The sequence below is a fragment of the Anabrus simplex genome, chromosome 6 (genome assembly GCF_040414725.1).
Source record: "Anabrus simplex isolate iqAnaSimp1 chromosome 6, ASM4041472v1, whole genome shotgun sequence".
NCBI lineage: Eukaryota > Metazoa > Arthropoda > Insecta > Orthoptera > Tettigoniidae > Anabrus > Anabrus simplex.
In genome coordinates, this window is record NC_090270.1 from 226,335,814 (window position 1) to 226,363,751 (window position 27,938).

General features: G+C 41.3%; 1 protein-coding gene across 3 annotated transcripts in view; it reads right to left on the minus strand.

The window, feature by feature from the left end:
* Window positions 1-27,938, minus strand: part of LOC136876365 (sodium-independent sulfate anion transporter) — an 812,595-nt gene that overhangs the window by 21,789 nt on the left and 762,868 nt on the right. For all 3 annotated transcript variants that reach the window (XM_067150255.2, XM_067150256.2, XM_068228403.1), the window contains one exon: window positions 920-1,233. In XM_067150255.2, coding sequence (XP_067006356.1) covers window positions 920-1,233 — 314 coding nt within the window. The remainder of the gene's footprint in view (window positions 1-919; window positions 1,234-27,938) is intronic.

A 27,938-nucleotide genomic window follows, 5' to 3' on the forward strand; every position in this document is an offset into this window, starting at 1 on the left:
CAACAATGTTTCTTGGCCCCAGAAGTAGAAGAGGAGGAAAAAGAAGAGGGTAAAATTACAACACAACGACGTGTTTTGGCCCCAGAAGGAGAAGAAAAAGAAATACAATACAACGCAACAATGTTTCTTGGCCCCAGAAGTAGAAGAGGAATAATAATAAGAAGAAGAATAACGTAAAATTACAACACAACAACGTGTCTTGGCCCCAGAAGAAGCAGAAGAAAAAGAAATGTAATACAACACAACAACGTTTCTTGGCCCCAGAAGTAGAAGTAGAGGAAGAAGAAGAAGAAGGTAAAATGACAACACAATGACGTGTCTTGGCCCCAGAAAAAGAGGCAGAAAAAGAAAGGTAAAATTACAACGCAACGACGTGTTTTGGCCCCAGAAGAAGAAGAAGAAAAAAAAAGAAAGGTAAAATTACAACACAACGACGTGTTTTGAGTCTAGAAGAAGAAGAAAAAAGAAAAAGAAAGGTAAAATTACAAAACGACGTGTTTTGGCCACAGAAGAAGAAGGAGAAGGAAAGATAGGTAAAATTACAACACAATGACGTGTCTTGGTCCCAGAGGAAAGGTAAAATTCCAACACTACAGCGTGTCTTGGCACCAGAAGAAAAATAAGTAAAATTCCGACATTATGGCATGTCTTGGCCCCAGAACAAAAGTAAGAATGAAGGTAAAATTATAATACTATGACGTCTCTTGGCCCCAGAAGATGTATGTATTGAGCCCGAAGGCTAGTTTGATCCTCAACAGCTCCATCATCAGCTGTCGTAGGTAGCGTAGGCGTCACTGGAAAGGCAAACTAAAGAAATGAGGAGTGACGAAGTTTCCTGTTGCTTTCCTCACCAGAAGACTACATGGGCAAAATTGCGACACTACTACAACTCACTTAAAACATAGTATTATTAACGAACCTGGGGAGGAAGACCCGCAACGTTGGCATACGCGATGGCCTGGGGGATGACGGTAAGTCCGACGGTGAAACCAGCCACCAGGTCGGAGAAGGCGTAGCGGGCGGTGTATTGGGGAAGCCACGTGAGGATGGGCAAGCGCTTGAAGAGGAGTTTTCGCGTACATCCTCGTCTTGCACGTTCGACTGCCCAATGAAACGGGTCGCGAGGACCCCCGGGAGAGCCAGCCTCGCCGGAGGGACTTCCGTGTAGTCTCGAGTCCTTCTCGTTGTCGGGAAGCGTTACGACCACACTGTTCGATACTGGTACGTTGTTGTCTGCAAGCAAAACACACATTAGTCAGTAAGACGACACTTTTTCAGGATACATGAAAACATTCGAACCTTAATGTAACGGGCTTATAGCGCCAGAACTAAAGATCCAAGTCGAATGGGAGAATATAATGACACTTGGCAGGGCTCACGTCAATAAGTGGGGCGGCTTTAATAAAAGTGACGATTTTGAATTACCTTATTATTATTATTATTATTATTATTATTATTATTATTATTATTATTATTATTATTATTCCTTTATTTCCATGGCGTGACTCAGGCTATGAAGCCTGCTATTCTGCCAAACCATGTCGTAAATTTGCATACAGTTTAACAATACATTATATTACTAGCTGGTGTACCCGTGCTTCGCTACGGAATTCTACACTGTATACATAATTCTAGATGAAGTCGTTTACACATTGTGAATAAGATTTTATTAAATTGCATAATATCGTAGGTGTAAGATTACATTTTAGGCGCCTTCCCCTAAACTACCATTTCATCCACTCAATCAATTTCAATCATCAATGCTCTGCATTTAAGGCAGTTGCCCAGGTGGCAGATTCCGTACCAACTGTTTACGTCATATTTAGCCCGGCTCCATGGCTGAATAGTTAGCATGCTGGCCTTTGATCACAGGGGTCCCGGGTTCGGGAATTTTAACTATCATTGGTTAATTTCGCTGGCACAGGGGCTGGGTGTATGTGTCGGCTTCATCATCATTTCATCCTCATCACGGAGCGCAGATCGCCTAGGGGCGTCAAATCAAAAGACCTGCACCCGGCAAGCTGAACATTTCCTCGGACACTCCCAGCACTAAAAGCCATACGCCATTTCAACCTCATATTTACATTCATTTATATTATTGTTTACCGGTACCTAAGCTTTTCCTTAAATATTTCCAACGAACTTGGAAATTTACCGAACATTTCCCAGTAAATGAATATTTGTATTCGAGAGGCTTGGACGAGAAGTAAAGGTTTGGAACAAATTATCAAGCGTGAATAAAGTTCTGTAGTGCTTTATTTCCCGACTTAACATACCGATTTTCATTAAATTATGTTAATCCATTTTCTCGTGGCACGGCATTAATGTGGACTTAGCAAAAAAATCGATTCACGAATATCTCTGTTATCATAGCCGGTGCGGTAAAAATGTATAGGCCTAAGACATAAACGATCGAAAATTTAATTCTATATAACTTTAGTTATGTATTATTTATCGATAGGATCACTATAACATCGCTTTTTGAGAACTGAATTTTAAGGCCGTCCCCTAAACTACCATTTCACTCAGCGTGAATAAAATTATTTAGAGCCTAGATTGTAGTTCACCGAGCTCGATAGCTGCAGTCGCTTAAGTGCGGCCAGTATCCAGTATTCGGGAGACTGTAGGTTCAAACCCCACTGTCGGCAGTCCTAAAGATGGTTTTCCGTGGTTTCCCATTTTCACACCAGGCAAATGCTGGGGCTGTACCTTAATTAAGGCCACGGCCGCTTCCTTTCCATTCCTAGGCCTTTCCTGTCCCATCGTCGCCATAAGACCTATCTGTGTCGGCGCGACGTAAAGCAACTAGGAAAAAAAAATTGTAGTTCCTCGTTCCTCGACTTTACATACCGATTTTCATTAAATTCTATTCAGCCATCTTCTCGTGATGCCCGTGCATACATACATACATACATACATACATACATACATACATACATACATACATACATACATACATAGACGGACAGACAGACAGACAGACAGACAGACAGACAGACATGACCGAAAATTAAAAAGTGAATTTCCTTGTTACTATGGACATGACTGATACAGAAATACCATTCTTTTTTAAAATTCTGAGCAATGTACAAACAAAACACTTATTATATGTATAATATTATGATATGGTTTAATATTTGAGAGCCTCCGTGGCTCAGGGTGCAACGCGCCGGCCTCTCACCGCTGGGTTCCGTGGTTCAAATCCCGGTCACTCCATGTGAGATTTGTGCTGGACAAAGCGGAGGAGTGACAGGTTTTTCTCCGGGTACTCCGGTTTTCCCTGTCATCTTTCATTCCAGCAACACTCTCCAATATCATTTAATTTCATTAATCGTTCATTAATCACTGTCCCAAAGAACTGCGACAGGCTTCGGCAGCCGGCACAATTCCAATCCTCGCCGCTAGAAGAGGGCTTCATTCGTTCCATTTCTGACCCGACAAATGACTGGAAACAGGGTGTGGATTTTCATTTGGTTTGCGATGAATAACTCCGAAACACCAAGCTATATTTGTCTCAATATAGAGAATTCGGCGCCTTACGTTCGCATAAGAAAATTATCTGAATTAAAAAAGAATACCATGCCAATGGAGGTGCACAGGATTTGAAAATGAAATTCTTTGGAAAAAAAAAAGCGATGTGACCGTCTAAATGTCAACATATGAAGTCCGAGATGATGGTACCGGTACCTACGATCTTCAGAGATCAAGCTATTCGGGGGTCGAAATTGTGAGAATCTTTTAATTTGCTTCATATCCACTTCTGAATGCAATTCGCACCGCTGAATATAGAATCTTACGCCCGACATAGTGGTATCACTGCGGAGGACTTAGGACAATCATTATACCCTTAAAAACTTTTTTCATACCGGTATCTAAAATTTTGCATATTAATATAAATTTGAAAGCCGAAAAATAGAGCTACTTCGTCCAAAATTATTTAACTCTACAGCTGTTTTAATAAATCCAAAACACTTATAATTTCATAATATTGTGGTAATATAGACATTTATTTGAATGTATTTAACATTTGTTCTTGTATTTTCATACGACGTGAACATTTTGATTAAGAAGCAGACTAGTAATAATTTAAATAACCATTTATTAATTCTATGTCAATTTATTTTATAAAAAGAAACTGGAGCTATAACAGAATGTGCCAAATTGTACCGTACCCAGGACACCTGGTTCTGGTGGCATGGTAGTGAATATCTGCAGAGAACTCGTATCCACCTGTTCCAGGCAGTATGAGAGCTAGGATCCTCGGTAAAAATAAAAAATAAAAAAACCAACTACTTTTCCCTTTGCGACAATCAAATGATCAAAAATTATGTCCCTTGGCCATGGCCATCCATCAACAGCTGCAAATTTCAGACGATGCGACATAGCCTGCACAGTTGCTAGGGTTACACCGTCACATAGTTTGTGACGCTAAACTTCCGTAACACAAATTGTCGGATGACATCCAGCCATAAGACATGCGTTGCTTGAAATACGTGATCAAGAACATTGATTCAGAAGGTAGTGTGTTTCTAAGCATCAGTACATGAACGTGTCTTATCTTCACAGTTAATCAGGGACCGCCTAAGAGCATGCAGAATTGCGTTCAAAGTCAAGGGCCAATCTCGGCGAACCTTGGCACACATCATAGTGAGCGCCTTCGGAATAAATCGCAAGCACCAACGGTATCGTGACGAAAGCCTAGGTATTGGAAGCAGCCATGTTGTATGAGGACGATCATCTGATGATGTAACCTCCTCCCTGACTTCTTTCACAATAGGCTCACAACTCGTACGCGGGTGACCATAGCTTCTACTTACTTTTGTCACCTTATTCCAACCACGCTCTTTTCCGACACTACAATGTTGACTAGTGTTTTCAACAGACTGAAAAACGTTTAATTACATTAACCAAGTCGACACTCAAATGCATGGCTTCCTTCTTAATAATGGATATTCGGCACTTGCCTTCCTCTCTTAAATTCAAATCTGCCTGCCGAAAGTTTTTCCTGGAAACATAAAACTGAGTTGTGTGAATGGGTTTTCTTTTATTTGTTATGCACATCAGTCATTATAATAATAATAATAATAATAATAATAATAATAATAATAATAATAATAATAATAATCGATTATCGATGCTATCGACTGTGCTCTTCCTTTCAGGTGGCCAATTACATGTTATCTTGTCAATCTGACAGCCGCTGGCTGCAAGTACACACCACGCAAGGCTCTAACAACAAGACCGAGTATCTTCGGAATTCGGAACACAAGTATAGCTGATACACCACTCTACTGTTGAAGAAAATAACGTCAGTACTGTTTTTGAGAGTTGGCGATCTCGATTATGTCTACTTAGATCGTACGTTAACTTAACCCGTTAAAATCCTAATTAATAACGTAGGGCATATGCCCTACTTAGGAGCACGGTTGAACTTGCTTAGCTGATGTGTTGGCCTTCTTTTCCTCCCAAAATCTCTTCGTCCTCTCGCTGAGCTTCTTCCTTCGTTCTTCTGTCCAAGTTGTAGTAGCTCTGGTGTTGGGTTTGTCTTCAAAGTGGTGATTGTCGATTTTGGTTCTGAATTTACATCTGTTCTGTACAATGTCTTCTGAGATGTTGATTTCCTGGAGATCTGTTTCAATTTCACGAAGCCAGCTGTTCTTGGTTTTAGACGAAAGGGCCAAGTTGAAAATTCTTTTAGTTAGCCTGTTAGTATTCATTCTGATAATGTGTCCATAAAATTTCAATCGTCTTTTCCGAAAAGTGTGGGGGTTTCAGCCTGTTCCCCTATCGGGCACGTCCCAAGTGGCGGATCGGGAGGCTCGCCGGACTTGTCCGGAGGGTTTGAGGGAAATAAAATACCTCTCGCGGACCAAAAACAGGCACAGCTCGCGAACATCTTCAGCAACCTCTGAAGCTCACTTCTTCAGTTGTAACCATGACACCGACATAGATCGATGTCCCCAATACTTTTAACTTGATAGCATGATGGAATTATTATTATTATTATTATTATTATTATTATTATTATTATTATTATTATTATTATTATTATTATTATTATTATTATTATTATTATTATTACTCGTATTGCCTTACAAATTTGTTACCCAATCATAACTGTTTATATTGTCATCATGTTGTTTGGTAATGAATATGCAAAATATACAGTACAACTGTAGCTTAGAAGTTTACATTTTCTCCCATCTATTATAAGAATATTAATATAAATGAATTTCACTTGACTGCTAGATGCAGGCAGTAGCGTAGCCAGGATCGACTTATGGGGGAGGATTATACAGTAGTTACAAAATTATGACAGAACATAATGAAGGTGTGTGATGAGCGCATGCATGGGTGTTATATTGCTAGGACACTGATGCAGGTAAATTATGTTAATATTCAAATTGCAGTACCAGTAAACTACAAAATCGCACATTAAAATTCAGAACAAGAACAATATGTTCAAGGTGAATAGTTTTACAGCGAATGGTATGTTCGGATTACAATCTAAAATCCAACTTTCGAGTTCTTATGGAAATTAGCTTCGCGAGATCTGTTGGTTTTACAATTATATATCGGTGAATGTTCAAAAGAGCCAACCCATTGAGCCGGCTTTCGCTTGTTTGTTGTGAGTTTCTGTTTATTCCACGGGGGGGGGGGGGGGGGAGGGAGTGTTTCTAACCCCCCGATAACCCCCCTCCTTCGCTACGCCCCTGGGTGCAGGTATTTAGATAACATTATATGTATAGTATTAAGCACTTAATTCTAATTGTATTGATGTTGTATCAATCAAGAGTATTTAGTTTTTGTAGAATTACTGTGTCTTGCTTTTATTTTTATCTTTACATTTTTTAATGTTATTATCACTGCCTTCGTAATATACAGGCCGTACTGTAGAAAGCGCGCCAAGCCCATCAGCTGATCAATTGAGGCGAGCTAAGTGAATGTTACAAATTATACTTGTGAATCTAATTCATAATGATTTGGGGGGGGGGGGGCATTCTTTGGATAACTGTGAATGCTAAAAGACAGAAATTTATATTTAAGTATATTGCATGTTCTTTAAATTTATCACATCAGGATTTACTTACACATTATTATTATTATTATTATTATTAAGATTATTCCTGGGCAATTTCCGTGAATGTGAGAAGTATCTAACAGATCTTGCTGGCCAGTGCAATAATATTCCTAAATAAAATATGATACAAATGTTTGTGTGGAAGAAAGGGTCTGAAAGAAAGTGCCAGAAGTGTCAAGAGAAAGAAACCAGAAATGTACTGTATTTACGGCCATCTAGAGATATGGAGGTAAAGTTTATTATTATTATTATTATTATTATTATTATTATTATTATTATTATTATTATTATTATTATTATTATTATTATTATTATTATTATTATACAGTACGGCCTGTACATCACGAAGGCAGTGTTATTACTGAAAGTGGTTAAGTGTAAGAGAGGGCCCGTGAGCCATAACTTTACCACACATGTACGTCAAGAATAAATATATAAAAAATAATAGTGAATGAGCATGCTGTATTTGGAGATGCGGGTTGGAAATTATTCCGACGTCATACTTCCTCCTAGCCGTTTGCCAGATATTTGGAACTGACAATATGTGTGGATTACATGATGATGATGGTAGACAATTGTTTTTAAAAGAGCCTAACATCAAGGTCATCAGTCCTAAGAGTGGATTAGCCCCAGTTTTACAGCCAGATGGCTTTCCTGACGCAATCCCATGTGGATGGTTGCATACTCTATAGAATATTTATGCTGTGGTTGACACTGCAATGCCCCAGGGGCTCTGAACTTTGGAGCGTGGGTTGGCAACCACGGGGCCCTCAGCTGAGTCCTGGCATTGCTTCCACTTACTTGTGCCCGGCTCCTCACTTTCATCTATCCTATCCGACCTCCCTTGGTCAACTCTTGTTCTTTTCCGACCCCGACGCTATTAGGTTTGCGAGGGCTAGGGAGTCTTTCATTTTCATGCCCTTCGTGGCCCTTGTCTTCCTTTGGCCGATACCTTCATTTTTCGAAGTGTCGGACCCCTTCCATTTTTTCTCTCTGATTAGTGTTATATAGAGGATGGTTGCCTAGTTGTACTTCCTCTTAAAACAATAATCACCACCACCACTGACACTGCAATGTAAAAGAAGATGACGTGTATCAAGATAAACACAAACACACAGTCCCCAAGCTAGAGGAATTAACTAGTGGCAGCAAAAATCCTTGGCCCGACCGGGAACGAACGTCACTATGTTAACCATTCAGCCAAGGAGCGGAACTTGAAGAAATGTGAAGTGTTTCAACTATCGAACGTAAGTCGACCTTATTGGAGCATTCGACAGTCATCTATCTGAGGGGGGAAATCCGACATATTGGCGTCTGTTTAAAATCCATAGCAACGGAAGAGCTATATGGCGTGGTGGCCATGATTATGAAGACGTCAAATCTATAAGGTCTGGCCGGTGGCCAGCCGGTTCGAATCTCAGTGTGGAATAAAATCCACCATCAGAATGTTAGCCGGCAGGATAGGAGAGGTGGTGGTAGACCATTTCTAATCACTAGATATGCCTTGGCTTTCGAGACTTAGTGTTTACAGTGCACTATGTCTTCTTGTATGGGCTAGAACAATTAATTAAAATAATGAGGTATGAGCGATGCTAGTAATGCCATTCCTTATGCAGCCAGTCCCTGCTATGAATGGTGTGAAAATGTTGCTCATAGGGTCGGTAGGTGCATATATTTCAGTGGGCTTAGGAAGTCGCAAAGTCTACCTCAGCAAAGAAAACTACCTCACTCCTCATTTCCCTCGTACGCCTCTTCAGTGATGCCTAGGCCATCTATGACACCTAATGGCGAAGCTGTTGATGATCCAACCAGCCTTCGGGCTGAGGAGTGAACACACACACACACACACACACACATACAATCACTAGATTGTGTGTCAAAAACCTGGCTTTAAACCTCTCCGCAATATTCGTGTGGAATGCGAGTACAGTATATGGCGTGTTGATGGTGATTCGTTCCGTCGGATGGATACGTTAAGCCTAAGGAGTAGCGTATGTGCCGACACCGGGTTTCACCATCTCCTCACTCCATTATCATCATCATCTGACACCCAGATGTGCAGGTCACCCATGGGAGTCAAACAGAAAGACCTACACCAGGAGAGCCGAACATGTCCTCCGACACTAGCAGGATCCCAGCATCAGTAACTAAGAAGATGGTTTTCCGTGGTTTCTCAATTTCACATCAGGCAAATGTTGGGCTGTACCTTAAATAAGGCTACGGCCGCTACCTTCCCAGTCCTAGCCCTTTCCCATCCTTCTGTCGCCAAAAATCTTCGATGTGTTAGTAGGAATAATAATAATAATAATAATAATAATAATAATAATAATAATAATAATAATAATAATAATAATGTGTTTTTTCTCTAAGAAAAAAGGCGGCGGTACAGTACTCACCGGAACGTCTCCATCAACTGAATTTCACACTTCGTTCATATCTCTTCCAAAAGTGGTGATTTTACTACTGCCCACTCTGAAGAAATTTTCACTTCCATCTGTTTTTCTGGTCCTAAACTTGTAAAATCTTGGCACACCTTACAACCTATCATTTTATTTTGGGCATAAAGCGATTTTTAATAGTCGTCTCTCTGGAAGAAATAACTTTTCTGAGTTGATGTCCAACAATCGGGTTCATCATGGTCAGAATTGTTTCCCTCTTGAACTGCAGGATTCGTTTCATAACGAGTTTTAGCTATTTTCTATTTGGTTGCTGTTACGTTGGTATTAACGGCATCTGGTGCAATATGGATACAATTAGATTGTCCTTGACAAGAACAGTTTGTTTGCTGAAGGATGAGAAAACCAATCCCCTACTCTACTGCATTCCAATAGCCAAAAATGTGAAGGAATTATAAGGAGCAAGAACAAGATTATCTCTCTCTTTTTTTTTTTTTTTTTGCTAGCGGCTTTACGTCGCACCGACACAGATAGGTCTTATGGCGACGATGGGATAGGAAAGGCCTAGGAGTTGGAAGGAAGAGGCCGTGGCCTTAATTAAGGTACAGCCCCAGCATTTGCCTGGTGTAAAAATGGGAAACCACGGAAAACCATCTTCAAGGCTGCCGATAGTGGGATTCGAACCTACTATCTCCCGGATGCAAGCTCACAGCTCTTTTTCTTTAACTCCGAACTGACGACACGAAATGGTTAATATGACAAGACTGATAATTTTAGAACGGCAGTTTACAGTAACTATACCTACAGAAACGTAACAAAAGCGGACAAACAAGCTTGATTTTAATCCATTAGCCAACACCTTCATAGGAAATGTGACAGTAATATTCATCACCAACTGTTAGCCGCGGCTTTGCTCATATGGATTTCGTAATTTGATAAAAGTAATCGTTCCTCGCTACTGCACTAAGGCATCTTCTGAAAATTCCTAAGGTATAAAAACTCACCGAAAAATTGAGTTCCATTTACCCCAGCACCTGTTTGCAAACCATGTTTGTCTTTTGGGGCTAAGATGACCAGGCTACTACTGGAAGAGCTAACTCCGGATTATGCGACATAGAACTGTCCGTGTGAGAAACAGCCCATTCTCAAGTCGATCTCTTGTTTGTCTTTTTTTGTTGTTGATGTAAAGGATGTTTCAAATGCCAGTTTCCACGTCTGTAACATCTGCAGTTTTTGAGATATAAGTATGCCCATAAAACGAATTCAACCCCTTTTTCTTTACTTTTAACCCTTCTCTTAAGTGGATTTTTCCAAGAACAAAAAATGTGTGTTCCTTCAAGTTTAAAGATGATTCCAAAAAACTATTTTCACGTGTTTAACATCTTCAGTTACTGAAAAATAAGTATTATCATTAAAAAATCAATCTTTTTCACTTCTTTTAAGCCTTCCCCCCATGTGGAACTTCCGAAAAAAGAAATACGTGTTCCTTTATTTTTAAAGGAGATTAAAACTATCACTTATCACGACTGTAGCATCAGTTTTTGCGATATACAGTATTTTTGAGATATACAGTAAGTATCCTCATAAAAAGAATTCAATATTTTTCACTTCTTTTAACCCGGCCCCCTTAAGTGGAGCACCAAAATACCATTTTTTTACGTCTGGTACAACTCCAGTTTTTAGATATAAGTATCCACAATAAAAGGTATTCAACCCCTTTTCACCTTTTTTCACTCCCCCCTTAAGGGGATTTTCCGAAAAAATATGTATTTGTTTCCTTATTTTTAAAGGCGATTCCAAGTATCAATTTTCACGTCTGTAACATCTTTAGTTTTTGAGATATAAGTATCCCCATAGAAAGAATTCAACTAATTTTTCAATTCTTTCAACCCCTTAAGTTGATTTTCCGAAAACAAACGAATACGTGTTCCTTTGTTTTTATAGAAGATTCCAAATACAAATTTACCTGTCTTTAACAACTTCAGTTTTTGGGATATAAGTATCCTTACAAAGATAATATAACTCCTTATAAATTTGTACAATCCCCCTTAAGTGGATTTTCCAAAAACAAAAAAAATGTGATTCTTTATTTTTAAAGAATACTCCAAATACCAATGTCCACGCCTGTAAAATCTTCAGTTTTTGAGATATCAGTATCATAATAAAAATAATTCAACTTAATTTTCACACCTTTTCACGCCCCCCCCCCAAAGGGTCTTTCCGAAAACAGAAAAGTTTCTTTAATTTTAAAAGATTAAAAATACCAATTTTCACATCTGTAACGTGCCAAGTTTTTGAGATGCACTGTAGATTTGCTCATTTAAAAAATTAATCCCCCCTTTTCACGTCCCCTTAAGTGTATTTTCAGGGGAAAATATGTATTTACTTTTAAAGGAGATTCCAAATATCAATTTTCACTTCTGTAACGTGTTACGTTTATGATATATACTGTAGATATACTCATTTTAAAAATTCACCTCCTTTGCTACTCCTGTTAACCCCCCCTTAAGTGGATTTTCAAAACAAAAAATACGTGTTTTTTATTGTTAAAGGAGATTCCAAATACCAATTTTCATGTCTGTAACATGTTCAGTTTTTTAGAAATAAGTATCCTCATAAAAGGCATTCAACCCCCTTTTCACCTTTTTTCACTCCTCTTAAGGGCATTTTCCGAAAACAAAAAAATATTTCTTTATTTTTAAAGGAGATTCTAAATAATAGTTTTTATAACTGTTAACTCTTAAGTGTTTGAGATAGAGATATACTCATTTAAGCAATTCATCCCGATTTTCACCCCTTTAGCAACGGAATATCAAAAAACCGTCCCTTAGTGAGCACCTATAGTCTACCAAAATTTCATTTCTTTATGTCCAGTAGTTTTGGCTCACCGGGCGAGTTGGCCATGCGCTTAGGAGCGCGCTTCTGTGAGCTTGAATCCGGGAGATAGTGGGTTCGAATCCCACTGTCGGCAGCCCTAAAATGGTTTTCCGTGTTTTCCCATTTTCACACCAGGCAAATGCTGGGGCTGTACCTTAATTAAGGCCATGGCCGCCTCCTTCCAACTCCTACCCTTTCCTATCGTCGACATAAGACCTATCTGTGTCGGTGCGACGTAAAGCCACAAGCAAAAAACGTTTTGGTCGGCGATGATGAGTCAGTCAGTCAGTCAGTCAGTCAGTCAGTCAGTCAGTCAGTCAGTCAGTTAGGACATGTTATTTTATATATATAGATAATATCCAATTCATTTTTTGCTATTTTGCTTAACGTCGCACCGACACAGATAGGTCTTATGGCGACGATGGGATAGGAAAGGTCTAGGAAGTGGAAGGAAGCGGCCGTGGCCTTAATTAAGGTACAGCCCCGGCATTTGCCTGGTGTGAAAATGGGAAACCACGGAAAACCATCTTCAAGGCTGCCGACAGTGGGGCTCGAACCCACTATCTCCCGATTACTGGATACTGGCCGCACTTAAGCGACTGCAGCTATCGAGCTCGGTAAATAATAATAATAATAATAATAATAATAATAATAATAATAATAATAATAATAATAATAATAATAATAATAATAATAATAATAATAGAACTCACTAAAGAACCAAGTCAACTAGACAAACTTCTTGAATGAGAGAAAGTGTGCAGCAAAAACCATCCGCAGCGTTAAACGTGCTTTTGATAATCACCAGCTGGCTCAAACTGACGCAAATTACTTTGAATCCCTTCTTAACGAGAGGCTCGAATATCCAGATTCACATTTGAAGTTAAAACACAAGTCCACCCAGATTCAGCCCCACCCACGAAAGAGGAAATCAGACAGATTATCCAATCCTTGAAGAACAATAAAGCGCCGGGTGAAGATTCGATAATAGCTGAATAACTGTGGAAGTTTGCTAGTGACAATGCAGTGAAGATATTAACGGACATCATACATGAAATCTGGAATACCGAAAGGCTTCCAAGTAACTGGACATCTGCCCTAATCCACCCACTTCATAAGAAAGGCGACAAGTCGGATGATAACAACTATCGCAGCATCTCTCTCCTACTCATAATCTACAAAATTCTCTCGAAAGCTCTTCAAATCATTTGTGACTTTTGTGACAGCGCAATGCAAGTTATCAGCTGATTAAAATGGAAAATCAAGCAATGAAACGTCCTAGAGCTTCTAATTTCAGTCCTCTCGAAAATGCCGTCTTGTTGGATTTGGCTGAAAAATATAAAGCCGTTATTGAAAATTAAAAGACGGATGGCGTAACATTTAACGAAAAAGAGAAAACTTGGTTAACAATCAGCCAAGAATTTAGTTGTGTGGCAGGTAAGTAAATATAAAAAAGCAATGTAATAGTCTGTATCTGTCCCCGAGAGGGAAAGTACACTATGCCGCTAGAGAAATATTTGTGGGGAGAGTTTCTTTGGTAGTCGCGCTTTTGCATTGAAGTTCTATTGCAATTATTTTGTGGTTAGCTAGGATAGTGTACATGTGTCAGTGGAAACATTTTACACCGTATTATTTTTGTTATTTCCTGAAAGTGGGCGAACGTGGATTTATGATGTTCCATACCTCTGAGAGAGTAACTTAAAAGTGACTTGATGAGTATTATTTCCGAAATAAAGCCTCCATTCATATCCCGCCTCTCTTCTATAATTCTCCCTTCTTTTGTTTCAAACTGATTAAGATATTCGAGGTATAACCGATAGTTGTTAAGCTCCATCTTGGAATCTTTAACCACGGAGCACAAATACAACTTTACCGCGGTTTTCTTAGTTAACCGCTCCCTCGCGGCCGGTAAAACATTATATCACGGTAAAACGTGGGTAGACTCGAAACCGAGCTTGGTGCAACAGAAATACGTCTTTACCCTGGTAAATTGTGAAGTTTACCGCGGTATTCTCTTTACCGAGGTTGGTGCACTCGGGCATCAGCCCAGCTCCAAGAAAATGCCGGTATGAATATTGTGCTTCATTCCTAGGTATAACCTAAACACAGTTACATTCCCGCAATAAGATATCACTGACACAAAGAGCTGATAACGGTACTTCCTCTAGTTTTCAAACAAAACTATTCTGTACCTACTTTTCCTTGAAATACACAGGTAGTCAAATACAGTAAATGCAGTGTTTCTGTCTAGACGAGGCTAGGTAAATCCTGCCGTGCCGCCAATGTCTCCGTAATTAACGGATATAGTACAGGAGACGCCTGTTAACAAGAAATAAGTCTAGACTGGAGGAGCCTGCCTAAGCGAGGCTTAGTTCATCCACAACATGTGAGGAAATTATCCATTTGTATAGACATTTAAAACGGAGACTTTAATTTCACGAGATATACGGGTCGAGGGTGGTTAGTACTTGGGCAAAGGCAGAGGGAGAAAGAGTTAACCGCTTTATCTCAGTGACGAGATCGCAACTTGCATGTAGAAGTCATTTCACCCCCTTCGGAAGCCTCTGCTGAATTGGTAAGGATTGAAAATCAAGTTTTTTATTTAAAAAAAGTCCGAACAGAGTACAGACTGTCGGATTTATTACATCTCAAAACATATTCCTCAATCACCTCCTCGCCCTAAAAGTCAGACGCAACATTACTTACACATGATGGGAAGTGCTTCAACTGACATTAATTTACTGCTAGGAAGTAAAAATCGCACTTAAATAAGTAGAAGAATAAGAATAAATGCAGAGATAAATAGCTAAGACGGAAGATAGCTGGTCATCTGATTCAAAGGTGGTGGGTTCAATCCCGACTTGGTCCGGTGATATTTGAAGGTGCTCGAATACCACTGCCTCGTACCGGTAGATTTATTGGCACATAAAAAAACACCTGCGGGACAAAATTCCGACACCCACGCTCTCCGAAAACCGGAAACTTAGTCAGTGGAGCGCAAAACCAATAATATAATTAAAATTAAACGCCGCTGAGGAATCAACACTGCGTATCTCAGAATGCTCTGTCTATCCATTACTGTATTTTCCTTTGAGGCGCTTCCCATGGAAGTACAGTCCATCACTAAAATTTACGTTGTATTAATTTCTCCATGCTACTGTGTAAAGTAAAATGAACCTTAAATACATCATACTGTAGGAGCGCACGCATTCTTACGATGCGGTGGTGTTGTTTTTTGAGTCATCAATCCATAGACCGGTTTGATGCAGCACTCCATGCCACCTTATCCTGTGCTAACTTTTCATTCCTACGTAACTACTGCATCCTACATCTGCTCTAATCTGCTTGTAATATTCATAATTTTGTCTACCCCTACCAGCAGTACAAGTCCTGGATGTCTTAAGATGTGTCCTATTATTCTATCTCTTCTTCTCGTCAAATTTAGTCAAATCGATCTCCTCTCATCAATTTGAATCGGTATCTCTTCATTCGTGATTCGATCTATCCATCTCACCTTCAGCATTCTTCTGTAACACCACATTTCAAAAGCTTCAAAAGCTATTTATCGTCTGTGGTTCACTTCCATACAATGCATCGGTCCAGACGAAAGTCTTCAAAAGCATCTTTCTAATTCCTCTATCAATGTTCTAAGTGAGCGAATTTATTTTCTTAAGAAAGGTCTTCCTTGTTTGTGCTAGTCTGCATTTTATGTCCTCCATAAATACTTCTGCCATCGTTAATTATTTTACTACCCAAGTAATAATATGCATCTACTTCCTTTAAGACTTCATTTCCTAATCTGATATTTCCTGCATCACCTGACGTCGTTCGAATAAGATTCATTTTCCTTTATACATTCGCGCAAGACAATGAACACAACGAAAACTTTTCTGACTGGGTGCATATCCGTATGTGGGTGAGACGCGTGACTATTCTTAAGGAAAATAATGAATAGGAAGAACATGTCAGATAAGCGGTATTGCTTCCTCAGCGACGTAAAGCTGTCTTCATGTGTTTTCAAACAGAGTAGGCCTACAAGCTATCTGACCTAATCCACCTCAAAACATATTCCTCAATCACCAACTCATTCAGAAATAACATGCACCGTGAGAATCAAACGGAAAGTTTCTTAAACATCACTCAAAATGTGATGTTTGTGGTAATTACTATTTTAAGGGGAAGTACTGGAAACATGGGGAGTGCTTCAACTGATATTAATTAATTCACACGTTACAACTGCTAGGAAGTGAAAGCATCATTTAATAATAATAATAATAATAATAATAATAATAATAATAATAATAATAATAATAATAATAATAATAATCTTTCGATTCGGCCATCTAAGGACCACGTCATTTCAACTGTTTCTTGCTGCATCGAGCTTTAACATCTTCCCAGTACTTTCGCATTAGTTCTTGATGCCGTTGCTTCCTTTCTTCAGTCCAATTCCTGCCTGTTGGAAGCTTAGGTTTTTCTTGGAATCATCGGTGTCTTGTTAGTTTCTGTTTAAGGGGGGCACGTTCCCAGATATCGTTGTCTGCAATTCCCACTTCTTGTAAATCTTTGTCCACCTCAGTGAACCATGCTACCTTGGTTTTCTTTTTCGAGAACGTAGGTGAAAATCCTATTTGTCAATCGCATTGAGTTCATTCTTGTTATATGGCAGTAAAAGGCAATTCTCCGTTTCCTCATGGTGCCAGTTAGTTTTTCCACATGGGTGTAAAGTTCGTGGTTATGCCGTCTCCTGTATTCCCCGTTTTCGTTTACTGGGCCCAAGATTTTTCTTAGAATTTTCCTTTCCTTCGCTTCCAGTTTCTCTATTAGTCCCTTCCGATGCAATGCAAGGCACTCTGCACCGTACAAGGCCTCTGGATGGATGACTGTATGGATTTCTTGTTGTAAATGTCCTTTGTTAGATTATATGCCATTTCCATTTTTCTGATTCGTGACTCGAAAGCTGCTTTCTCAGAGAGATTGGGGTCTATCCACTCACCCAAATATTTGAACGCATTTGTTAGCTTGATTTTCCCCTGTCTTACATCTAGCTCTTTGGGCGCTTGCTTAATATTAGTGATGAATTATGTTTTCCCAAAGGAAATCATAAGGCCCGCTTTTGCTGCTTGAATATGGAGTATGAATTTGCGCTGCGGCTGCATCTAGGGAATCCGAAAAAATTGCGAGGTCATCTGCGAATGCTAGGCAGTCAACTGTCAAATTCTGTTTTTGTAGCACAATCTGACCCCATTGTCAGCCCTGTTAACGTTCATTACTTTTTGCCACTCCCGGATGACCTTTTCGAGCACGCAGTTGAAGAACAAAGCTGGTCCATCCCCCTGTCTTACACCAGTCCTGACTTCGAAAGGCTCTCTGAAATTTCTCCCCTGAATTTCACTTTGGAAGTTGTGTTGGTTAAGGTTTTCTGAATAATTGCTCTTGTTTTGTAGTCCAGTCCCAGTATTTCAAGTACGGTGGGTCGATTAATGGAGTCGTAAGCCTTCTTGAAATCAATGAAGGTCACTACAAATTGTTAGTTTCTAAGCTTCACATAAGAAAGAATATATTTAACGTTTATAATCTGTTCGGCACATGATCGTCCCTTCCGATAACCCCCTTGATATTCTCCTAATTGTGGATCCAACTGTTCTTTTGCTCTGGTTTGAAGGGCTTTTGAGAAGATTTTGTAAGTTACTGCGAGGAGAGAGATGCCACTGTAATTCTTCACATTCATTCTGTCGCCTTTTTTGTGAACAGGGTGAAGCAGAGCTGATGTCCAATCATTAGGGAGTTCCTCCTTTTCCCAAATGTCACTGATTATTTCTGTTAGCTTATCGATAGCTACGTCGCCAGCATGCTTCCATAACTCGGCGATTATCGAATCCTCGCCTGGTGCCTTGTTGTTTAAGCGACTGAATGATCTGCATAAATTCTTTTGTTGGTGGTGTAGAATCCGGGTTTATATTTGGATTATTATTATTATTATTATTATTATTATTATTATTATTATTATTATTATTATTATTATTATTATTATTATTATTATAGGTAAACTCAGGCACCAGAAATGAGTAGCAAGTAAATTGTATCCTGCTTTTCGAGCACTTTCAGTCCTGTTATTCAATTACTACTCCGGCATTGCGAAGCCGTGCAATGTAATGCTCGCGAAGAGTATCTAAGTACGTTGGCACTTTAACAACGTCGCAATACAATAAAAACAGTTCTGCCATAATCTCAGCCAAGTGTGTGAAACGCTCACCTGTTATACAATGGCAGGAAGAGACAAGAACGAAGGACAGAGTCGTCCTCCTATTCAGGGCCATTTGCTCTTGCCGAGAACATCTTTGACCTTGTTAAGGTTTTAAGTGAAACATTTTTAACAATGATGCTTTCAAGAATACTTACTCTTAACAGCAATCTGTCAAATTTTCTTGCTTATTTTATTGGCGATCATGTGTGAAATACACTGACTGACAGAGCAAATGCAACACCAAGGAGGAGTGGTTCGAAAGGGATGAATGTTGGGGAAAAAACAGAGTCGGCACGGAAGAATAATTGATGTTTATTTCAAACCGATATGCAGGTTACATAATGCGCACGGCATCGACTCAGTAGGATGTAGGACCACCGCGAGCGGCGATGCACGCAGAAACACGTCGAGGTACAGAGTCAATAAGAGTGCGGATGGTGTCCTGAGGGATGGTTCTCCATTCTCTGTCAACCATTTGCCACAGTTGGTCGTCCGTACGAGGCTGGGGCAGAGTTTGCAAACGGCGTCCAATGAGATCCCACACGTGTTCGATTGGTGAGAGATCCGGAGAGTACGCTGGCCACGGAAGCATCTGTACACCTCGTAGAGCCTGTTGGGAGATGCGAGCAGTGTGTGGGCGGGCATTATCCTGCTGAAAAAGAGCATTGGGCAACCCCTGAAGGTACGGGAGTGCCACCGGCCGCAGCACATGCTGCACGTAGTGGTGGGCATTTAACGTGCCTTGAATACGCACTAGAGGTGACGTGGAATCATACGCAATAGCGCCCCAAACCATGATGCCGCGTTGTCTAGCGGTAGGGCGCTCCACAGTTACTGCCGGATTTGACCTTTCTCCACGCCGACGCCACACTCGTCTGCGGTGACTATCACTGACAGAACAGAAGCGTGACTCATCGGAGAACACGACGTTCCGCCATTCCCTCATCCAAGTCGCTCTAGCCCGGCACCATGCCAGGCGTGCACGTCTATGCTCTGGAGTCAATGGTAGTCTTCTGAGCGGACGCCGGGAGTGCAGGCCTCCTTCAACCAATCGACGGGAAATTGTTCTGGTCGATATTGGAACAGCCAGGGTGTCTTGCACATGCTGAAGAATGGCGGTTGACGTGGCGTGCGGGGCTGCCACCGCTTGGCGGCGGATGCGCCGATCCTCGCGTGCTGACTTCACTCGGATGCGCCTGGACCCCTCGCACGTGCCACATGTCCCTGCGCCAACCATCTTCGCCACAGGCGCTGCACCGTGGACACATCCCTATGGGTATCGGCTGCGATTTGACGAAGCGACCAACCTGCCCTTCTCAGCCCGATCACCATACCCCTCGTAAAGTCGTCTGTCTGCTGGAAATGCCTCAGTTGACGGCGGCCTGGCATTCTTAGCTATACACGTGTCCTGTGGCACACGACAACACGTTCTACAATGACTGTCGGCTGAGAAATCACGGTACGAAGTGGGCCATTCGCCAACGCCGTGTCCCATTTATCGTTCGCTACGTGAGCAGCACAGCGGCGCATTTCACATCATGAGCATACCTCAGTGACGTCAGTCTACCCTGCAATTGGCATAAAGTTCTGACCACTCCTTCTTGGTGTTGTATTTGCTCTGTCAGTCAGTGTATAAGGAGGCGTCAATAACTAAAAGGAACGATTCTCATGGAGAGGGATGTGGCAGAGCAGCGAATGAGGGTTGAGCACGAAAGACCAGTCCATCTTATGTGACTTGATTTGAAACCGAACTTCTCTTGAAGTAATGCAATAAAACGAGGAAATGTTTGTGCTCTAGTTTAGGATCTTCTGTCGCCCAGTACCTGCTGTTTTGGGAGCTTACATAGGCCTATTCCGATTGTCAGTTACGATAAACAAACAACCATAACCATATTCAACAACCAGCGGCAGTATTTGCACAGATGTCACTCAGTCGGTCTGAATTTCGCGTCCTGTTGAGCCAGTTCCAAGGTGGACTTCCGAGGATTTCTAGCCATTAATTAATCAATATACGCCGTAAGCTGAAGACGCTCTGTTCTTCTTGCATTTTACAATTTCGTCGCCAAATCTTGAATATTACTTGTCGCGTGTATTAGACGACGGAAATTTATTCCTCAATAATTCCCGTGTTTCTTTGATAGAGCTGGTACGGATGTACGCCTCAACTATGAATAGCCTACTTCCTCTGCTATTGGATGTCATGCTTATTTAAGTGCCTTCATGAACAAACATTTGACAGTTACAAGCAAGAGGAAAAAAAAAAAAGAATAACTCAATGTGTAAGGGAAGTGTCTGGCAAGATGAGACAGACCACGCCGGTTCTACGTGACCAACACAGTACTTTTAAAAGGTCGCGGTAGTTCAAAATGTTGCGAATGCAGTGCGTAGAGAACTTCCCTAGGGGATTCGGATCACAGATTTTGTGTGATCCTACAGAGGTGCAAGTTGTCATGAACACCTAAAGACGGCACCATTTGTCAAGATCGCGGCCACATGCGTGTGATCAGAGTTTATGAGACAAACGTTCTGTTCTGTTGTCTGCTAACGCGAGGAGCGTGCAGTATAGCCAAATTATGAGCACATACTGGTAGTTGCAGTACATTTAGGGACATTATTTGTAGGTTCTATTCTACCATGATATTGTTTTCTTATCCCACTCCTGCAGCAACTTCGTTCATTTTACTACACTTGGATTTAAGGTAATTTTGTTTGATTTCCATTGGTTCAGTTTGTAAAAGATTGGCAATGCATATAATGCCGGGTAATGTCCCCAATCATTACAGTTCTCCATCAAATTTCGCACTGCCACTATTGTTGTTAGTGAATTCTACAATTTAGAAAGAAAATATGCTATCTGATTTCATGAAATAACCTATTGTACGATATGAATATACGCAAATGCTTCCAATCACTCGGGAACTGGTTTTTTTTTTTTTGCTATTGGCTTTACGTCGCACCGACACAGATATGTCTTATGGCGACGATGGGACAGGAAAGGGCTAGGACTGGGAAGGAAGCAGCCGTGGCCTTAATTAAGGTACAGCTCCAGCATTTGCCTGGTGTGAAAATGAGAAACCACGGAAAACCATCTTCAGGGCTGCCGACAGTGGGGTTCGAACCTACTATCTCCCGAATACTGGATACTGGCCGCACTTAAGCGACTGCAGCTATCGAGCTCGGTCGGGAACTGTTAGGTTAACACTAGAACAATTCTTTTCAGAGACTTGGTATTAAGGTGATACGCACAGACAGCACGAACACGCTTTATTTATTTATTTATTTATTTATTTATTTATTTATTTATTTATTTATTTATTTATTACCGCACCGCTTGTGTTTACTATTGGAGCACTATTGTGCCAGTTTGTTTTCGTAATTTGAAAGTTGCGTTATAACAGTGTAAATTGTGTTGCGAGAGTGTTTTGACTTGGTGAATGTTTTCTACAATTATTTAGTAAATCAGTGGGATTCTGTATCGGAGAGGTTTTTTTTAATAGATAAGGTTTCCTCTCTTGTTCACTTTTCTGTCTGTTTCTTGTGACGGTGCGACGTAAAGCCAACTGTAAAAGAAATCTGTTTTCAGCCAGTGTGAACACCAGCTACATTTTCCACGAGCCGCCACTGGTTTAGAGAGAGAAAGTTCTGGAACTGTCTGTGTTATAAGAGTTATCGTTCAGTACAGTCTCAGTCTCTTACTACATATATAGAATCCTCTTGGGTGGTAAGAACAACTTCCAAAACAACTCGCTTCTTTTGCTTGAGGCAGATCTTAATAACATAGTCGATAAAGTCCTTAATGAGAACTAATTAATGCTACCGTACTACAATGCTAAAGTTATTTTCAAAATCGTATTTTAAAATCTAAACCGAACATCATGGCAAGAGAGGACTATTATCAGAGTATTCGAGTTCGCAGTATACGTGTGAAGAGTAATTACCATACCAGGCTATAACAATGAAACAGTAGACAAACGGAATATTATTTGAAAATCTATAAATAACGTCTCCAAGCCTGCCTGGTAACCATGGTCGTTAAGGCTGACACCGTAGCTGCCTGGTTCAAGTCCCGTTGGTCGATCACATTTTCACCATCAGAATGTTGGCTGGCAGGGTAAGAGACGTGGTGGCATACAATTTCTTATCACTAGATTGCGTGCCAAAAGACTGGATTCAGCTCCAAACCTCTCTGCAGTGCTCATATGGAATGAGCGCGTATGCCATTGTTGATGGTGATTTGTAGGTCGGATGGCGATGTTAAACCTTTAGCTGACCTCTTGGTGTTATTCGACAGGAGTAGGCTATGTGCCGGCAACGGTTTCACCCTTCCCCTTCCTACTATCATATATCACGTCATTCATTTCATCTCATTAACTCCTCTTGTGAAGCTGATGTCAGAAAGGGCATCCGGTCGTAAAAACCCGCTGCTAAGATTCATCTCACTACATTCCCGACCCCGCAGAGAAGCGGGGCAAGTCCCCAGTAGGTGACTGTATGTGTTTGTGTGAGCTAACCTCGAAGGATTTTGATGAGGTTTTTCAACCTTATATGTTGGCTCAATGGTCAGAAGAGTCGCCTTCACTTCAGAGGACTCCTGGTTCGATTTCCGGCCGGGGCGAGAATTTTAACCGCGTATGGTAATCCCTCCAACTCGAGGCTGGGTGTTCGTGATCTCAATATAGATATCACTATGGTTGCCTGACGAGAAGTCGCGTGAATACGGGGTAGAAGGTGCGAGGGTAAACACGGCTTCCGCGCATGCGCCCACCTCAAGTCTCAAGGCCTGACAATAAACATCTGTTCCGTCATCGGTGACTCTTGCGAACTGAAGTGCTGTCGTGAAGATTCTAAGTGGTAGAGCAATTGTGATGTAGTTACACATTTACTGCATAATGAACAGTTTTATAAGCAATATGCATTGATTGAGAGACTCCGCATTGTCTGTCACAACTGATGTTTGTAGTTCAGAGCGTAGTATCTGTTACTCCTGCCGCGACTTCCCGCCAGACGCATATACTGTAGTACTATACTTTACATTCAGCATAACACACAACAAACCAACACAGAAACAGAAACATGCAATAGTGAATACAACCCCAAGAGGTAGGACAAAGGTCAGGCAGTAGGTGTGTGAAACACTGATCTACGACAAAAGAGAGCCACGCAGTGGCAATTTTAATGAAGGAAGTCAACGAAAAAACGACTGTCCAAGCACTTTCTTCGCTTGCGCTGCATAATGTCAACGGCAGGCCCCAAGTAGCCTGTGTGTGGAAGGATAAACTGCTATGCGGGCTACCTGTCTGTAAAACGCAGCCCTCAATATTAGGCCTAGAGTTTGCAGTAAAGAATCAACCTTAAAATTAGAAACGATATTCTGAGATTAATGAACTGTTTATTCACCTGGATAAGCTTATAAGGATTTTTTCTTAGAATTGGCTTTACGTCGCATCGACACAGATAGGTCTTATGGCGACGACGTGATAGGAAAGGTCTAGGAATGGGAAGGAAGTGGCCGTGACCTTGATTAAGGTACAGCCTCAGAATTTGCCTGGTGTGAACATGGGAATCCACGGAAAACCATCTTCAGGGCTGCCGACAGTCGGGTCGAACCCACTATCTCCCGAATGCAGCTCACAGCTACGCGCCCCTAACCGCAGAGCGAACGTATAAAGATAAAATTACCCTTTACAGTATATAATTTGCAAGACTGGTTTGGGAGTTACCGATTTTTTAGTATAAGAGCTGGAATGATGTCAAATATATAATGAGGAGCTAACAGCCAGGCGGCTGTAAAAATGACGCACTGAGCTAAGTACATCATCAGGCGGAAAACAACTAAAAATAAAATCTTCTAAGGCTAGTAAAATATATTCGGTGATTAAATAGCGTTTGAAATGCGCCGCGAGGTTCTTAAAGTAGGTTCCTGTAATATTAATCCTATGCAAGACTGGTACGAAACTAATGGCCCGTTCGCAATAAACAACACACGTGAGCGCAACGTAAACATGGAAACTTTCATCCATGTTATTTAAGGAAAGTAATGCAAACAATGCTCGCTTGGTGGCCGTGATCGTTAAGGCGTGAAGTCTATATGGTCTGACACCGTGGTTAGCCGGTTCGAGTCCCGCTGGTCGACAACATGTTTACCATCAGAATGCTCGGCCACCAGGGTAGGGGAGGTGGTGACATACAACTTCTAATCGCTAGGTTGCGTGCCAAAAGGCTGGATTCAACATTCTAAACGTCTCCACAGTAATCATGTGGGGAGAGGGACGCTGTTGATGATTCGTCCGTCAGATGGAGACGTAAAGCCTTGAGCCTTGGTGCTATTCGAGAGGAGCAGGATATATGCCGGCACCGGGTTTCATTCTCTCTCTTCCTACGGCATTAATTTCATCTCATTAACTCCTATGATGAGATTGGCGTTAGGAAGGGCATTCGGTCGTAAAAACTCGCTACGAAGATTCATCTCGCTTCATACCCGGCCCCGTAGAGATACGAGACAAGGGTTAGACATACATTCACTACAATAGCCTACACGTAAGCGCAAACGTCAACGTAAGCACACAAGACGCTAATGAGAGTTTGCAGTCGCCAAGCTTTCATGTTCATGTTGATGCGATTCAAGAAAAAAGAACACTATTGCACTGTTTAGGAACCAACAACCACAGAATAATAAAAATCGCGCCAGTTCAGTTTCTCCACTACACGGAAAAGTATAGAATTATTTATATAATTTTGGGCTTAGAATACGAGAGAACGAGTACACATTCTTCGGTTGTTCTCCTGTTAGGACATGCAGGCGTAACAGAATAATGTGTCCTTTGACTCCACCCACAGGGGAGAAACATAAGTTCCGGCAACCAAGAAACGAGAATGTTCCGTCTCTAGCCACATCGCGAATATTCCGGTACTGATCATCCGAGCTAGAAAATCCACAAGGAATGCTAAGGTTAATGAATTGTGAGAGATGAAAGACATTCTAGGCCTTGTAAATATAATACTAATCTAATTGTTATTTCCCGCTCCTTGGCTCAAGAGTTAGATGCTGGCCTTTGACCACAGGGGTCCCGAGTTCGATTCCCGGCAGGGTCGGGAATTTTAACCATCATTGGTTAATTTCGCTGGCACGGGGGCAGGGTGCATGCGTCGTCTTCATTATCATTTCATCCTCATCACGACGCGCAGGTCGCCTACGGGAACAAATCAAAAGACCTGCACCTGACGAGCCGAACATGTCCTCGGACACTCCCGGCACTAAAAGCCATACGCCATTTCAATTATTGTTATTATTAGCCAGCCCTGTGGTGTAGAGGTACCGTGCCTGTCTCTTACTCCAAGGCCCTGGGTTCGTTTTCTGACCAGTAAAAGGACTGAGGAGTAGAACGGGGTTCACTTGATACGAGATTTTCTCAAGTTCTTTGTTACAGGAAGAAAGTGCGTACATAGATGACGACGCTTCTGACCTAGCATACATAGACGAACACTGGTTGCCATGGTTACAATGGTGTCTGGAACTTGGCGACGCTAATTCCAGATAGACCCCAGCCCAAAACATATCCATGTTAATAGTGTTACGTGCCAGCCTTGTCTTTCGGTAATAATATAATAAAAAGATTTCATTATGTCCCTTCGACTACTCTAGATTTTAAGAAAACCTGGAGTGTTGGTAGTTTTAATGTACTGGAAACCAATGTCACGGGATCATCGCATTTAAACACCCTCAAATCTCACCTCAGCCAGAGTCAAACTCGTATCTTGGGAACAGAGGAACAACTAACCGACTGCGCCACAATGACGGGAAACTAAAAACAAGGAAACTACTTGTTTAAACCAAATATATAATCAATTAATGATAAAAAAGAAGCAAAGTCATCTCCGTACAGGGGTGGAAGGTAAAGGCTTCCACTATCCTTAACCTCGGCACTTCATGGGGTAGAGTAGTTAGCTCTACGCCCGGCCGCCTTTGCCCCAAAGAATTAACCTGGTACTAATTTTTGGTATAGGCTGAGTGAATCTCACGGCCATGTGCACCTCCGGAAGTGGAAATCTCGTTTCTTAAATGTTTCGACTTTCTGACGGGGACTCGAATCCACGTCTTTCCGGGTGAACCAAGCACGCCTTTACCGCCTCGGCGATGCAGCCCCTAATACATTAATGACGGGAAAGCATAAATTATTTGAAGTGTTCCAAAAGCTTCCATTCTCCTTCTCTTTTGTCTAGCAGTATGAAATACAGTGCGAGCCTCAGTTGTGTTGCCGGTTGTTCCCTGTGCCGTGTCTGGGCGAGTGGATGATGCAGTAGCTGCCTGACAAATTTAGCTCACCCAAAGATGTCATGGTCTCAGCTAGTCTGCGATAAGCTTCCGCAGAGCGTAACTGCTTCTCATACAACAGTAATTGATCGGTTTATTGCGTTTTATGGCTTCTGAAAAGTGCTGAACAGATTTTCGTGTGCTGTAGATTTTTAAATGGAATTCGCACCAACATTTTGAAGAAGATTCATGAGGATGAATTGCAGGGAGTGGACCATTAAATAATCACAAGCGTTGTCTGCAGGCTGAGTGAGAGCATTTTGAACACTTATTGTAATGGGGTAAGTTCTATTGTTTTTCAATCTGATTATCCATTCATCGAAGTTGTTAACTTTTCTACGGACGCATGGGAACGGTGTCACGGCGGCCGCGCCCACGTTGACGGACACGCGGCATGCGAGAAGGACGACAGGACGACAACCCTTATGGTACTCACCCTAAACTATTCCAAGTTCTGGTAAAATTAAATATAAACTTTTGGATGATTGAAAAATCAGTTTAAAAAGTTAGCTTTTGCGCCCTTTTCTGTCCGTCTGTTAGGTCATCAGCCCAGAGGCTGGTTGGATCCTCAAATATCACCACAAAAGGTTATGCGGTTATAAGGAAACCCCAAAAACCAATGGCAGCACCAAAATGAGGCGTACTAGGCAAGATGAGGAGTGAGGTAGTTTGCCATTGCTTTCCTCACTGGGTCAGAAAGTGCTATTGCAGCACGACTGACCCTATAAGCAACACCTTTCATAACACTCATGCACTAGTCGTGCTCTGAATGTCATTACTCAGCACCAGCCATACCCCAGCAGCTTCCATATTGTCACAGCCATAGATGAGACTGGGACTTCGGTGGAAGCTACACTTTACTCCGACCTGTGCCAAGAGATGGATACAAAAGTACTGTATCCATCAAGAAATGGCAGCAGGCAAGTGCGACCTTTTATGAGTACTAATTGTCCCCTAGCAACGAATACTGTTTCCTGGTTTTTCAGCCGTGCAAGCATACTTTAAACTTTTAAAGCATATGATTCC